The sequence below is a fragment of the Polypterus senegalus genome, chromosome 9 (assembly GCF_016835505.1).
Source record: "Polypterus senegalus isolate Bchr_013 chromosome 9, ASM1683550v1, whole genome shotgun sequence".
NCBI classification, from domain to species: Eukaryota; Metazoa; Chordata; class Cladistia; order Polypteriformes; family Polypteridae; genus Polypterus; species Polypterus senegalus.
Genome location: NC_053162.1, coordinates 180,487,022 through 180,503,746, shown reverse-complemented (window position 1 = coordinate 180,503,746; position 16,725 = coordinate 180,487,022). Strand labels below are relative to the sequence as shown.

Sequence of the window (16,725 nt, the reverse complement as noted above, 5' to 3'; positions counted from 1 at the left end):
CCATTGTTTCTATAGATTCCCATGAATGCCATTACAGAACCACAGAGACATGCCAACAAATTCCAGTAGTCCTGGACACAAGGGGGAAACCAACCATGGAGGAGATGCCACTCTGCTACTGGGCAAATCCCACTCATGCCAATCCAAACTGACGTGATTTGAGAGACCCCAGCCACACCACAACTTCACTAATAAATGAAAGCCACCTGCCCCTTTTTTCTCACCTGGCCTAGTCTGTCACAAGGGTGACGAGAACCTGGAGCCCACCCTGGCAGCACTGGACACACAGCAAGAGCCAGTCAAAGTAGGATAGCCCACTCCACCGCAGGGCACACTCATTCCTGCCAGTCCAAACTGAAAGTATACATGTGACTCAGCCACACCATAATGAAGGCATCAGCTCAAAGAGATGAGACAGTAATGTCACGACAGAAGACCCCCCTGTTAAAAACACAAAGTTTAACACAATAAAGCCAACCGCCCATTTTTAGAACCCTATGAATGCCATCACAGGACCACCGGGGCATGCCAACAAATTCTAGAAGCACTGAATTTGAGGAGGTTGAAACCAACCATGGAGGAGATGCCACTCCAGACCTAACCAGGATGTGACACTCATGTCACCGGACTGTGCCACACAAGTCCCTGAGCATTAACACATAAAGGCCATTTGCCCGTGTTCTGATCTTACAAGGTGACAAGGAGCTGCAGTCCATCCTGGCAGCACTGAACACAAGGCAAGAACCAGTTTGGGACGAATAGACCCGCTCAAAGGGCTGGGAGACTGGTGTTATAACCGCGGACCCCCTTAAAAACAACATGAAGCTTAACACAATAAAGCCACCCATCCATCTTTAGAGCCCATGAAGACCACTGATGTGGAGACAATTCTAGCAGCACTGGACCAAAACGGTAGACACCAGCCCTTGATGAGAAGTCACCCCACCGCAGGGAAGACCCCAAACTTAATTCATTCATGTGACCCTGACACACCACAAATTAAAGCCACCTGTCCATTTCCTGTTCTGTTACAGAGTGACGAGAAGCTGCAGCCCACACTGGCAGCACTGGACACAAAGCAGGAACCAGTCCACTGCACCGCCCACTCACTCAGGCCACACCATAATAAACAGCCCACTCCACGGGCTGAGACACTAAGGCTATGACTAGAGACCCCCCCTAATAATAAAAACATGGAGCTTCACACAATAAACCCACCCATCCATTTTTAGTATTGAGCCACAAACATACGGAGCCAATTCCAACAGCACTGGGCACCAACCTTGAATGAGATGCCACTCTGCTACAGGGCAAACCCATCCATGCCAGTCCAGACTGAATGTATCCAAGTGACCCTGCCACACCACCGCTTCACAAGGATTAACACGTTAAAGCCATCTGCCCATTTTCTGAACTGGCCTATGGTGTTACAAAGGTGGCGAGAAGCTGGAGCTGGAGCTGGAGCCAATCCTGGCAGCACTGGACACAAAACAAGAGCCAGTCTGGGATGAATGCACCACTCCACCATAATGAATAACCCGCTCAACATGCTGAGACACCAACACTATGACCAGAGCTAAAAACATGAAGCTTAACACAACAAAGTCACCCGTCCATTTGTAGAACCCATAAATGTCATTGTCACTGAGCCAATTCCATGCAGCATTGGACTCAAGGTAGGAACCACCACTTGACGTGATGCCACTCCATGCCTGACTGAATTTATCAGTTCAAAAGGCATTGCTGACCACAGACCCCCTACTACAAACATGAAGCCCAACACAATAAAGCCACCTGTCCATTCTGAAGCCAATGAATGCCATCACAGGACCACTGGGGCATGCAGCTCATTCCAGCAGCAATGAACTCAAGGAGGTGGAAACCAACCATGGAGGAGATGCCACTCCAGACCTAACCAGGATGTGACATTCACGTCGCCTGACCGTGCCACGTTACAAGTCCCTAAGCATTAACACATAAAGGCCATTTACCCATGTTCTGATCTTACAAGGTGACAAGGAGCTGCAGTCCATCCTGGCAGTCCTGGACACAAAGCAAGAACCAGTCCAGGATGAACAGACCCGCTCAAAGGGCACTGATGTTATACCCAGAGACCAGGTCAGGCTGGGGGCATGTACTGGTACAGCGCCTTGCTGTAACCCCCCACATGACAAAACAGCTTGAGATCCTGGTTGGTAAGCCCCCCAGGCAGACACGTGGTCCAGTCCCACCTCCTGGAAATGACCCTCTATCTGCTGCAGCCTGGTGTTTATGTAGGTGTCCCCTCGGCCTGGTCCAGACGTTCAGGTCCTCAACAATGATCTGGATCATCCTCGGGTAATCGTGCCACATGGCCGTAGTGCCCTAACTGACGCTCCCTCACTGGTTGTGTGCCTCATTTAGGACCCCATGAGCAACACAAAGTCAGACCAGTGGTACCCAAGGACCCTCCAAAAAGACACATGAAGGAGTCCAGTCTTCATCTCAGGTCACTGGATAGCGTCCATGTCTCACAATCAGGGAGCACCAGGACTCTAAAGACTTGGACCTTCGTCCTTTTGCAGATATCAGGAGCGCCACACACCCCTCTCCAGTGACCTCATGACCCCCCATGCCCTCCCAATCCATCCACTGACTTCATAGGAAGAGTCACCAGAGTCACATGAATGTCACTGCTGAGGTAAGTAAACCTCTCGACAAGGTCGACACTCTCTCCAGTGCCAATGGCTGTGCCCAAGAGGTAATTAAAGGCCTGGATTTTGGTTTTTATCAGGACCCTCTCAAGCCCAGCCACTTAGACCCCTCACTCAGTCTGTCGAGACCCCCCATCAGAAAGCCTCCACTGAAGATCACAGCACTGTCATCAAAGTCAAGATCAGTGAATCTCTCTTCACCAACAGATGCCTCGCAGCTGTTGGACCCCACAACCCTGTCCACCACCCAAAACAGAGCAGGAGCAGAAGAGACCCCTGACGGACCCCAGAATCAACTGAGAGGTCCTGCCTCCCCTCCTTACAGCAGTCTCAGTATCAGCATACAGGCCAGCCAGGATATCCAGCAACTTCAAGGGGATCCAACAAAGTTTCAGGATGTCCCACAATAAAAACATGAAGCTCAACACAATAAAGCCACCCATCCACAGAAATATGCAGCAAATTCCAGAAGCTCTGGACACAAAGTGGAAACCAACCCGTGGGTGCCACTCCTGCCCCACCAAACTGACTCTCCCACAGCACCGATCCACAAGGATTAGCACATTAAAGCCATCTGTCCATTCCTGAACCGTCACAAGGGTGACGAGAAGCTGGCAGCACTGGGCACAAGGCTGGGTGGCACACCACTCATTCCACACAAGAACAAGCAGAGTTTAGCCAGTTAACAAGACTGGGACGCTCGTGTCATCGGACCTGCCATCCTACAAACACACAAAAATGAACGAATGTTTTTGCTTAAAGGACCAAAACACTAATGTTATTACAGCAGACCCCCGGCCCCTCCAATAAAAACATTTTTATTACCCATAACCCATAAATGTCATTGTCACGGTGCCAATTCCAGCAGCACTGGACTCAAGGTGGGAACCGACCCTCAATGTGACGCCACTCCAGACCTGACTGAATTTATCAGTTCTCAAGGCACTGCTGACCACGGACCCCCTAACACAAACATGAAGCCCCCCATCCATTTTCTGCTTTGTTCTACTTTTCCCAGCACCTCATCCTTAAGAGGAAGTCTTGGCGGTTATGGGGAGACACACCTGCTCATATTTCTCCAGCTCCGTGTGGTAGATTTGTCGGATCTGTGTGAGTTTCGCTCGGTAATCGGAGTGCTCGATGGAGTTGTCTGTGGCCCCTCCTGAAGCTGCCGCCGCGGCCGCCGCTGCCGCTGATCCGCCACCCTTTTCTGGTCCCGACACACCTTCTGCCAGCAGCATGTTGTCCAGCCGCATGAGCTGTGGATCTGGAGGGTCCTCTTCTTGTGCCCCTCGAATACTGAGACCTGAGGAAGAGCAGAGAAGGGATTGTGAGTCATTGCAGGTCTGCCTGTCACACATTTACTCACTAATCACTTGGGCCAGAACCTTGACGTTGGTCTGAAACAAACGCTTATGATCTGATATGTTGTGCTACTGTGCTGAGCGTGGAGCAAATTGCAGACACTGCTAATATGACATTAGGAAGAAGAATGGCAGCAGCTGCGTGGCAACCCACTGGTCTTCGCAGAGTCCTGGGGCTACAACTTTGATGTTGGTTTTAAACAGAAGCTCACAACCTGATTTGTTCTGGAAGGTCAAAAAATGGAAGGTCACATAAACCTCAAAAAAGCAAAGTGATTGACTAAGTGACCAGACAGAAAGAAAAGTGGCACCATCTACTGAGCATCCTACTGGTGTGGGCAGAACAATTTATAGTAATAAAAGCTCAGTCCCCGTAAGCCCATAAATTGGCAGTCCCCTAGGACACGCTACACATGTCTTCTGAATTTATAATCAAGTATAAGTATTCAGTTTATTGATCATCAATTGTGAAGAACAACTGCGCAACAGGTAGAAAGAAAAAGAAGAGTAGCAACATCTGCTGAGTGTGAAGCAAATTGCAGAAGCCAATTATGTGATAGGAAGAAGAAGAATGGCAGCTGCTGCATCTGCTGATCATCACCCACTTACAGCATGGCAATCTGCTGGTACTCGTGAAGTACCAGGGCAAGAACCTTGATCTTGGTCTTAATCAAAATATCATTATCTGATACACGCTGCTAAATGAACAAGTCTGAGGTAGTGCCAACCTCGGCAAAGTGAGCTAGAGTAGGTTTGAATGTTTCTTTTTGCAAACTGATAGAGAGGGTGACATGTCAAAAACAAAAAGAAGAGAGGCGAAGGTGATGACATGGCAGAAAGAAAAAGAAGAGAGACGACAACTGCTGAGCGTCAAGCATATTGTAGATAGTGTGAGGCATGGCCGAGAACCTTGCTCGGCTGGGATACCCTGAGCCTTGAAGGACAGGGGGAGACAGCATGCACAGGGCAGCCCACATGGGTTGCAGCAGCACCCCACATTCCCACTGGGCATCATGGGAACTGGAGTTCTTTGGTTCAGCCCTGTTGGATTCTGTGGGTGCTGCCAAGTGGCACAAACAGAACTGGCCAGCCCTACTTTGTTGGACTCCAGCCTTACCCAGAAGTGCTACTGGGCCAAATTTTTGCTACACTGGAAGTACTCCCAGGTTTTGTATAAGAAGAGCTGCCTGCCACAACTCCACAAGCCAGTATTAGGACCAGGAGGACGAAGCTGGCTGAGGGGAGTGGAGGAGGCAGAGAAGAAAGAGAGTGCTTTATTACTGTGTGCTTTGTAAGTGTGATTGTGGGGTGGGAAATGATCCCGTTGAAGACTTTCTCATGGATTAAAAATCTTCGTGATGAGTGCAGCATTTGTGTCTGAGCCTTGTGTCAGGTGTTTGGGCAGCTTGAGTGTCCCCCAGAGGCCACAACAGAAGAAGAATGACAACTGCAGCATGTGCTGAGCGTCAATCACATACTGTGCAACAACCTGCTGGTACTCATGAACTGCTGGGGCTAGAACCAAGCAAAAGCTTATGATTTGATAACTTCTGGAAAGTACAAAACTGTAAGGTCCAAGCAACCTCAAAAAAGTAAAGTGATTGAATAAGTGACACTAGTGAAAGAAGAGTAGCACCATCTGTTGGGTATCTTGCTGTTGGGCAGAAAAAATATTGTAATAAAGTTTTGATCCTTGCAAGCCTGTTTATTAAATAACCCCTTGGGACACGCTATATATACCTTCTGAATACATAATCAACTCTAAATATTGTGTTTAATGATCATCGGCCATAACAAAGAACTTGTAGTAGTAAGAAAGAAAAAAGCATAGCAGCGAAATTTGCTGGATGTGAAGCAAATTGCAGAAACTGCTAATGTGGCATTAAGAATAAGAATGGCAGCTGCTGCGTGGCAACCCACTGGTCTTCACAAAGTCCTGGGGCTACAACTTTGATGTTGGTCTTAAATGGAAGCTCATGACCTGATTTGTTCCGGAAATTCAAAATATGCAACGTCCCGGAAATCTTGAAAAAGTACACATGGCATGGCAAAAAGAAAAAACTGGCCCCATCTGTTGAGCACCTTACTGGTGTGGGCAGAAAAAATGTATTGTAATAAAGGCTCGATCTATTGATAATTCCCCCAAGACTCGCCATATACATCTTCCGAGTTCGTAATCAAGTCTAAGCATCGTGTTCATTGATCATCCGACCGTGTTGAAGAACTTCATAACAGGAGGAAGGAAAAAGAAGAGCAGCGACATCTGCTGAGCGTCAGGCACATCGCAGAAGGCACTTAATACAGGATACAAGTGCACCACCTTTAGAAAGTCGCTTCACTGCTGTGATCACCGTCATCTGTAAATGCCACAGTGTACCCCCAGAAGCACAGGGTGGGAGTAACGTCGATGAAACAGCACTTGTTGGTGTCCACAGCGATCACAAAGTGAATTAAGAGACTTAATGAAGCTCCAAACTGTTTGACACTGGGACAGGGTGGGCCAAATGCCTATCTTTTTATTGAGTTCTCCGAGCTGCATTCTGCTTTTACCAGGCCTGGCATCATGGTGCCCATCCTGAACACTCCTTCAGGATTTGCTCTGATCATTCACTCACTCATGTCACTTTCCAAGATCAGAGACAGTGAAGAGATAAGAGAGTGGGGGCAAACATTTTCTAGCACATGCTTTTTAATGCTAGACAGCTGCTCTCCGGCAGTGGTGCGGAAAGCTCTTGAGGGCATTAAGTGGGCACCTTGCATGCTCACTCTCTGTGTTTCTGTGTCGCTGCCTGCCGTTCTTCACACCGTATAGTGCACAGCGTGTGCGCCGAGAGCTCTCGACATGACAGCGACATGGACAAGCTGACAAACGCTCAGCTCAGATCTGCCGCCTCTGCTTTGTGTGAGGCTACAATGCTGAGAAATGGTCTGCACATACCGGACCGTAATGCCAGTCCAGGGCGGCAGGCTTGTGCCAGGCAGAGGCTCAATTGAAGGAGCTGAACATACAAGGGCAGAACAGCAGTCTGCACCGGGGACTCATGTGCGCCATAAATCTGAAGAAATGCACCTGAGCAAGCTGCCCTTTGTTTGTATTTATGTCATCGCTGCGTTGTTCAAGGGGGCGTAAAATGTGCCTGCTGAAAAAGAGCAAGTCGTGTCCGACATCAGGAACTCACAATCCGCAAAAGCAGAGCTGCATGTTCCAGGAATTATGGAGACGGGGAAGTGAAGCCACCTGTTCATCCGCATCCGTCAGAGCTTCGGCACTCGGTGACACGGCCCACCCATCTCACACACTGCGTCTCGCCAGTGCTTCAAACTCTTCACTCTCCAGGAGTGCTTTATCTCTTTTATTAAAACTCAAGATTCAGATTTCAGGTACCGGCATAATAATAAAAATAACAATTAAAAAAAACGGAGATCAAGTTCGGAAATATCTGCAATCCCACGTCAGCTGCCAGCTTAAGAGACGAACCACAACAGGAGTAGACGGAGGGGAAGAAAACAGAACAGGATGAACAGCTCCATCTGACCCTGTAGATAATGTTATATAGCGCCTTTCTAGCTCTGGCTCTCTATTATGTAGTGCATTACATATCGATGTATATATTAAATAGTGCCATCCTGTCTCTCTGTCTGTCTGTATGGTGTTGTTTGCATTATATAGTGCCTTTCATACCATCTCTACTACATAGTGCATTACACATCTATGTATACATTATATAGTGCCTTTCATACCATTTGTATTACGTAGTGCATTACATATCTATATATATATTATATAGCGACACTCTCTCTGTCAGTCTAACAAAGTGCTGTGTACATCTGTCTCATATAGTACCTTTCAAACTCTCTCTATCATATAGTGCATTTCATATCTGTGTACTGGCAGGTCAGTGTCTTATGTCTCATCTGTCAGGGCATTCAGCAGTGCCACTCTCTGATTGTCTGCCTATATACTGCTCTGTACGTCTCTCACATAGTGCCTTTCATTCAGTCTTTCATATCTATACATCTTCATACAGTGCCTTTCATACCTACCTACCTATCTTCCTTTCTGTCTATTGTACATTGCACTTATCTCTCTATTATATAGTGCCTTTTATATCTATCTATCTATTATATAGTGCCTTTCTTATTTGTTTATCCATCTAATGTATAGTCCCTTTCACATCTATTTATCAATCCATGTAGTGCTGTTCATATCTGTCTATCTATTACATAGTGCCAAAGTGATAGCTAAAGGAAACTGTCATCTCACAAAGAGCGCATACAAGCACATCCTTGCTCATTTTTATTTTATTTTTTTAAATTTGGTTGGAATTAAATGGTTTTGCCCTGTTGGCACAAGCATTTGCATTTTGCCCTGCCTCGTCATTCACCCCACTACAATGACTATGCATTAATATCTGTCTGTGCATCCATATCTGTTCAATATATAGTGCCTTGCAGGTTCATGCATTAATATCTATTATATAGTGCCTTGAATGTCCATACATTAATAAACTGTATATCTATCTATTATATAGTGCCTTGAATGTCCATCCATTAATATTTAATATATAGTGCCTTGCATGTCTATGCATTAATATACTGTATGTGTGTATATATATATATAATATAATATAATATAATATAATATAATATAATATAATATAATATAATATAGTGCCTTGAATGTCCACCCATTAATATTTAATATATAGTGCCTTGCATTTCTATGCATTAATATCTATAATATAGTGCCTTGAATGTCCATCCATTAATATTTAATATATAGTGCCTTGCATTTCTATGCATTAATATCTATAATTTAGTGCCTTGAAGGTCCATCCATTAATATTTAATATATAGTGCCTTGCATGTCTATGCATTAATATCTAATATATAGTGCCTTGAATGGCCATGCATTAATATCTAATATATAGTGACTTGCATGTCTATGCAATAATACACTGTATATCTGTCTATTGTAAAGGGCCTTGAATGTCCATGCATTCATATACCATATATCTATCTATTGTACAGCGTCTTAAATGTCCATGCATTAATATTTAATATATAGCGCCTTGCATGTCTATGCATTAATATACTGTATATCTGTTTATTGTACAGTGCCTTACAGGTCTATGCATTAATATCTATCTATCCATCCCTTCACACCGACCCCCTAAAATGTTAAAAACGTGTTTTACTTGTGTGTCGGGGTCTCTTCCCTATACCGCCAGCACTGATTGCCTTGCTGGGATCCCCACTGACATGTCGTTCGATTTTTAGCGACTGTAATCGCCTCGCACTTATCCTGACTATAAAGAAGGCCAAGCGACATCACTCAGGGTAGCCGACATGAACTTCCATTGTTTCTTCTTTTTTTTCCCCTTCTGTGGTCAGTTACACTTTTCTTTATTCTTTGTATTTCCTAATTGTGTTTTTATATATATTTTTCCTTTTTTCATCTTGTAAAGCACTCTGAGCTCCATCACTTGTATGAAAACGTGTGATAGAAATAAAGGTTGTTGTTGCTCCAGAGTGGGCACACCAAAAACATTTATATATTTACGCATCAATTGTATATTGAAAAGCGTTAGATAGCTGTACTACAATAATTCATGTACAGTATGTGCATTGTGTAAAAGAACAAAATAATACATTTTATGAATCTGTAAATTAGTATCACTGAATTCATTTGAATGCCTCATTGTTTCAGTTTCTCACTTCCCCAACTGCCGAGGTTGTAGATATAAGAAGCCCGGACGCTGTCGGGTAGTTTAAGTTTGTAAAGAATAGAAATGGGAGAAGCGGGACACCCTAACGTGACAAAACAGGGGAGCACATACCCACTCCACCCGAAACAACAGGATTTGAACACAAACTGCTTGATCCACTGGGCACCGCGCAACAATGGCGCTTTTAAAAAAAGAAGACATGATAAAACTGTTAGCGGGACCCGTGGCGTTTACATAAGCGCATCCCCAACAATCAACTCACGTGCCTGTAATGAATGGCCCCCTAACGAGGAGGAAGGAGAGACAAAAGCACTACACAAAAAAAAAAAAAATCCAAAGAAAATCAATAAAAGTCAATTATCGCTGGGCATTTCAGCCTAACATTCTTCTTCGGAGAGATGGAAAACACAGCGGCCAAAGCGAGCGGCGTCTACATAAATAAAATTACAGGCCGGCTATTAAGGCGGTTTTCATCAGTACAAATCTTAACGTCACACCAGAGACGGCGAAACACCGGTAGTGCATCACGGGCGGCACGAGAAGAAAGGGCTGGCATTTGTGAGCCCGCAGAGAGCCCGGCGTTTGCGCCTCGCTCTTCACTTCTTTCTTTCTTTTTCTTTCTTTCTTTCTTTTTTTGTTTTTGCCCGTAATCTGTCATACTTGTGAATTGGCAGGTAGAGGCGCGATTTTTTTTTGTGTTGTAGTTTGGCAGATCCTAAAGCGCCACGCATTTGTGTGGATGTCACTAGAAAAAGAGGGCCTGACCGCTGGGGACTCTCTGAAAGGAGAGCCGAGTCTCCTCAAAAGCGCGCGGTGTGACAGGAGATCGTATCTGCAGTCAGAAAGTGCATTGTGCCGCACAGAGAAACGAGGGGGGGTTTGGGGGGCGGCAAAGAAAAGAACAGAACGATTTGAAGCTGCATTTACTCCGCGATGCCCACTCATTGTTGGCCCAAACACCGGGCGGATCTCTCAGCAGATCCTCATTAGCCATCTTTCAGCACGCAACACACCTGGCCGGCCGGAATCAGCCTGGCGCGTACAGCGGCGCGGAGGAGGCCAATAAATAATTTGCAGGTCAAAATGATTACAAAGCGATGTGAAGCTCAAGCTCGTCTACTTCACAATACAGAGCGGCAGATGTGGAAAAGTACCCTAAGCCCACTCAAACGCTATATGATTACAGGGGGGCCTCTTTGAGTTTAATAATCTGATGGCGATTCAGGAGGCTTTCAACAGCTCATTAAGGCTTCATTAATATATGGGCCGCTTTTAGAATGGGAAATAGGAAGATTATATAGAAACCTGCGGCCGGCGGCCCAATTGTGAGATACGGGAACCTGGCCAACGGGGGGTGGTCTCGCCAGGACAAGTTCAACTGTTGTGGTTCCGGGACTGAAGAAAACCAAAATCGGGAATGGTGTCCCATCCACTTTCTCAAACACTCAGAGATGGGGATGCACATTTGAGAAGTAAACTGCCTGATAAGGATTCTATTATTATAATTGCCGTAACCCCCCGGCTCCGCCCGTGTAGTAGTGAAACGGGACAAACTTTAAAACCAACAAGTAGCCCTAGTTAAGTGGATGCAAGTTATACTCCGAAACGGGACAGTTACACCGACTTGAACAGAGACTGGCGTGTGAGTGAGGAAGGCCACGCCCGCTTCTGACGTCACGCTTCCCCGCCCCACAGCCTTTCTGTCGGATTAGCGGGAATACATCGCTCCTGCAGAATCAACTGGAATGTTCAAGCAAATTCTAGAAAATAAACTACAATCTAAATCCGTTAAGTAGTTCTCTCGTGAAAAGCAGAGTGGCAGACAGAAGTTGGACTTTATATATATATATATATAGATAAATATATATATATAGATATATAGATACAGAGATATATACATATATATATATACTCAGCAAAAAAAGAAACGTCCTCTGACTTTCAACTGTTTTTACTTTCAGTAAACTTAATGTGTAAATATTTGTATGAACACTAAAAGACTCAACACCATAAGACATAAACTAAAAATGTTTCACAATGTGTCCCTGAATGAAGGGAGGCTCAAAATCAAAAGTACCAGTCAGTCTCTGGTGTGGCCACCAGCTGCTTGAAGTACTGCAGTGCATCTCCTCCTCATGGACTGGACCAGATTTGTCAGGTCTTGTTGTGAGATGTTACCCCACTCTTCCACCAAGGCACCTGCAAGTTCCTGGACATTTCTGGGGGGAATGGCCCTAGCCCTCACCCTGCGATCCAACAGGTCCCAGACGTGCTCATTCCTTCGACGATAAACACAAATCCGTCCATCACCCCTGGTGAGACAAAGCCGTGACTCATCAGTGAAGAGCAGTTTTTTGCCACTCCTGTCTGGTCCAGCGAAGGTGGGTTTGTGCCCATAGGCGGCGTTGTTGCTGGTGATGTCTGGTAAGGACCTGCCTTACAACAGGCCTACAAGCCCTCAGTCCAGCCTCTCTCAGCCTATTGCCGACAGTCTGAGCACTGATGGAGGGATTGTGTGTTCCTGGTGTGACTCGGGCAGTTGTTGTGGCCATCCTGTACCTGTCACGCAGGTGTGATATTCGGATGTACCGATCCTGTGCAGGTGTTGTTACACGTGGTCTTCCACTGCGAGGATGATCAGCTGTCCTTCCTGTCTCCCTGTAGCGCTGTCTTAGGCGTCTCACAGTGCGGACATGGCAATTTATTCAGCAGTCCTCATGCCTCCCTGCAGCAGGCCTAATGCACGTTCACGCAGATGAGCAGGGACCCTGGGCATCTTTCACAGTCGGTAGACAAGTCTCTTCAGTGTCCTGCGTTTTTAGAACTGTGACCTTAAATGGCTACTTTCTGTAAGCTGTTAAGGTCTTAACGACCATTCCACAGGTGCATGTTAATTCATTGATTAGGGTTAATTGAACATGCATGGAAAACAAACCCTTTACAATGAAGATCTGTCAAGTTATTTGGATTTTTAAAACATTATTGTTGAAATACACAGTCCTGAAAAAGGGACGTTTCTTTTTATGCTGAGTATATATATAGACAGATAGATTGATATACTGAGCACGTATTATAAAAGTAAAGTTGAATAAATCAGAGTCTGCAGCTGCATGAATAAAAGGTAAAATACCACTTCTGATTAGTGGAAATAGCCCAAAAGTTGACAGAAATCGACATTTCGTACCTAATACTTGTTTGCAAAATTTGGTTGACCTAAGTGAAAGCGTACTCAGGTTATCGTGTTTACACACACACTGACACACACAGACATAGCTCCAAAAATGATATTTACGGAGTCAGGGAGGTCTAAATCGAGATTCACCAACATCTCAACATTGAGTTTCTATGATATAGTGCCTTTCATATCTATCTATCTATCTATCTATCTATCTATCTATCTATCTATCTATCTATCTGTTATATAGTGCCTTTCATATCTATCTATCTATCTATCTATCTATCTATCTATCTATCTATCTATCTATCTATCTATTATATAGTGCCTGTCTATCTATCTATCTATCTATCTATCTATCTCTCTTTCTCTCTATCTATTATATAGTGCCTTTCATTTCTATCTATCTATCTATCTATCTATCTATCTATCTATCTATCTATCTATCTATCTATCTGTTATATAGTGCCTTTCATATCTATCTATCTATCTATCTATCTGTTATATAGTGCCTTTCATATCTATCTATCTATCTATCTATCTGTTATATAGTGCCTTTCATATCTATCTATCTATCTATCTATCTATCTATCTATCTATCTATCTATCTATCTATCTATCTATCTATCTATCTATCTATTATATAGTCCCTTTAATCTCTATTTATCTATCTATCTATCTATCTATTCCCTTTAATCTCTATCTACCTATGTAATGTGATCCTGCCGACTATCCTAAAATTAATATCTATCTATTATATAGTGCCTTTCATCTCTATCTGTCTAATTTGTCACTTTGCCTTCTCCCTGAATGTAAACCCTTCATGGTGGCTTATTTAGTTGATAAAATACAGTCATTTTTTTTATATAGCCTTGAATTCTTTTCAATTGCTCTGGGTGTGGGGGCTGCCTTGGCAGTGCCCCCCAAAAGCTAATAACGCATACATACATGCAGTGGCTGCGGTGTTACATATCAGCCCACCGACTCTGCTGACGAGACACAAGACGCTGACCCGCCAAGTGCTGCGCGCCCACGAGAACAGACGCGCGCCATGGTGGCCTGAGTGACGTCCTTCTCTTATTCTCCGAAAGGCTTAAAAACTGAATAAAGCCCAAAGCGGCATTTATAATTTTTCAGTATCCCAGGCCCGGGCACCTCAGCGGCAATATGTGTGCAATGAAGAGCGCCATGCTAAGCGAGCGGCCTTTTAGCCAGGCGCTGCTTAAGGTGACGGCGCTGCTTGCGGACGTTTGTCATGTCAGGTATATTAAATATAACACACAGAAGCACTGCACATTTCCACGCCGAAGCAGTTGTCACTTTTGCTTGACTCATTCTCTATTGAGGAAAAATGCAGCGGTGGGAATTTACAGGGCTTTTCAGTTAAATGGACATAAATCACGGGTTTCATTCAAACCAAATAATCACAGGCCATAAAGAGCTACTTGTCTCTTACCATATATTACTGAGAAGTTCCTGTGCGCAGTAATGCAGCCATTCATGGCAAAGAAAAACAGAGTGAGGCATTAAGAAGTGACATGTAATCCAGTTAGGGGGCTGACGCGTGGAGTGGGCTTGACATTTTTATCATACGTGTCCATTTCTATTTAGGAAATCAGCAGAATAAAAATGATTACTCTGCCGCCCGAATTCCGCCTCTTTAAAAGAGCCCGCTGGGGTCTGCACACGCCAGAAACGCAGTTAGGCGACATCCATAACTCACAGATTTGGAAAAACGCCTCACAACCTGCCGCAAACCTGAGGAGGAGCGGAAAAACAAATGTACGTTTTATGCTCTCCTCAACAGCCTGCACTTGCGGTTTTATTTCCCTCGTTTTATATTTACTTACGGTGACAAACATTTCACGGCGGCACGTTTTTAGGAGTTTAGAAGTCCGCGGCGACGAGAGAGGCAGGTCTGCACGGCAGGCGGTGGGGAGCCGCTTTTGGGATCCTTTTTTATTTTTTTTTTTTTTTTTTTTTTTTTTTAAAAATCGGATGATTTTGGACTCGTCTCCTAAATTCTCTGTTTCCTTGACAATGTGCATTCATACGTAAAACAAAAGGAAATGCGGTTGTGTCGCGCTTTTTTGTTGCTGCACACTAGCATAGCTGCTTAAAAGTGATAAAATATAAATGACAGGGCCTATCTGATGGCATTAGGAGAAAACACGGAAAAAATTGCAAAAGCAAGAGTGACTTTTGAAAGGAGAGTTCATAAAAATGAGAGGCTACTGGCTGTCTGAGGTGCTGCGGAGGGGTTAGGGGTCAAAATGAGTCTCAGGGTCTTCTGTTCCATCGTGGGTGCCATCTAAGGACGGAGGTTTCGATGATGAAGCGGGTGGGTCTCTGAGGGTGATGAAGACGAGTGCACTGCATGTGGTGCTAATGCCAAAACAGGCCGGGCATGGAAGGGCTGGATGGGCAGAGGGCATGAGATGAAAACGTCTTGACCAATAGTACAGAGAATGAGATGTCGGGCATCGCATCGAGCCATTTTAATACAACACTAGCTGCATTAGGAGAAAACACAAAATAAAATTACAAAAGCAAGAGAGACTTTTGAAAGGAGAGTTCGTTAAAATGAGAGGCTACTGGCTGTCTGAGGTGCTACGGGGGGGCGGGTTTGGGGTCAAAATGAGTCTCGGGGTCTTATGTTCCATCGTGGGCGCCACCAAAGGACAGAGGTGACGACGATGAATCGGGTGGGTCTCTGAGGGTGATGAAGACGAGTGCACTGCATGTGGTGCTAATGCCAAAACAGGCCAGGCATGGAAGGACGGAGGTGGAGGTGCAGCTGGCATGAGAAGAAAACGTCTCGATCCCCCCCAGGAGTAAGGAGAACGAGACGTCCGGTGTTGCACTGAGCCATTTTAACACAGCACTAGCTCTGATTAGCCTTTAAAGAATCGAAGACAGGTAGGAATATTTGACATTTGACATCTCTTGCCCGGTGAGTACCCGCTCTATGCCTTTTTATGCTATTCTTGCGCCTCTCAAACCTCTCCCGCATTTCATGGAACCCGGCCCACCTCACGTTCGCTATTTTCACTAACATCCAGACCTAGACCTTGACGGGCCCCCATTACCCGCGGTGAAGGCATCATTCGTCTTCTTGCTGAGTGCTCCTCATCTTTGAGGCCGACTCTCAGGGTTCTCCCTACACCTTTCCTCCGTATCCGCATGTGTCTCAACCTCTCTTGACCAGTGCGCCGTCTCCCGTAAACCCTGATTCTCTGACTCTGTCATTTAAAGGGGGCCTTGATCGTCCCCTGTTCACTTTTTAACTACCATCAGTGGTAGATGGGCCCCCATTACCCACTGTGAAGGCATTCCTATAGTATCCTTATGAAGGCCTGCGTCTCAGACTTGTCATTTCGGGGCACCTTTGCTCACCTCATGCCCAGTTTTCTCTACCAACAAGGTTAGACGGGGCTCCCGATTGCCCGCTGTGAAGATGCCATTCGTATTCTTGTGAACGCTTCCCATCTTTGAAGAGTTCCTCCTACTCCCTTCCATGGTCTCTGTTGACCAGTACTTCCTCTCTCGATCGCACTTCTTTAAAGCCTGTGTCACAGACTCTGTCAGTTTAAGGCACCCTGCTCGCCTTGGGCCCACTTTTCATCACCACTAATGGTGGGCAGATCCCAGTCACCAGCTGTGAAAACATCATTTGTATTCTTGCGACTACTTCCCAGCTTTGAAGATGACTTTCAGCGTTCCTCCTATCCCCTTCCATGGTACTCTCGTGCATCTCAGCCTCT

At 45.3% G+C, this 16,725-nt stretch overlaps 1 protein-coding gene across 6 annotated transcripts in view; it reads right to left on the bottom strand.

The window, feature by feature from the left end:
• Positions 1-16,725, bottom strand: part of LOC120536084 (pre-B-cell leukemia transcription factor 3) — a 291,992-nt gene that overhangs the window by 81,565 nt on the left and 193,702 nt on the right. For all 6 annotated transcript variants that reach the window (XM_039764451.1, XM_039764447.1, XM_039764452.1 and 3 more), the window contains one exon: positions 3,758-3,999. In XM_039764451.1, the coding sequence (XP_039620385.1) occupies positions 3,758-3,999 (242 nt within the window). The remainder of the gene's footprint in view (positions 1-3,757; positions 4,000-16,725) is intronic.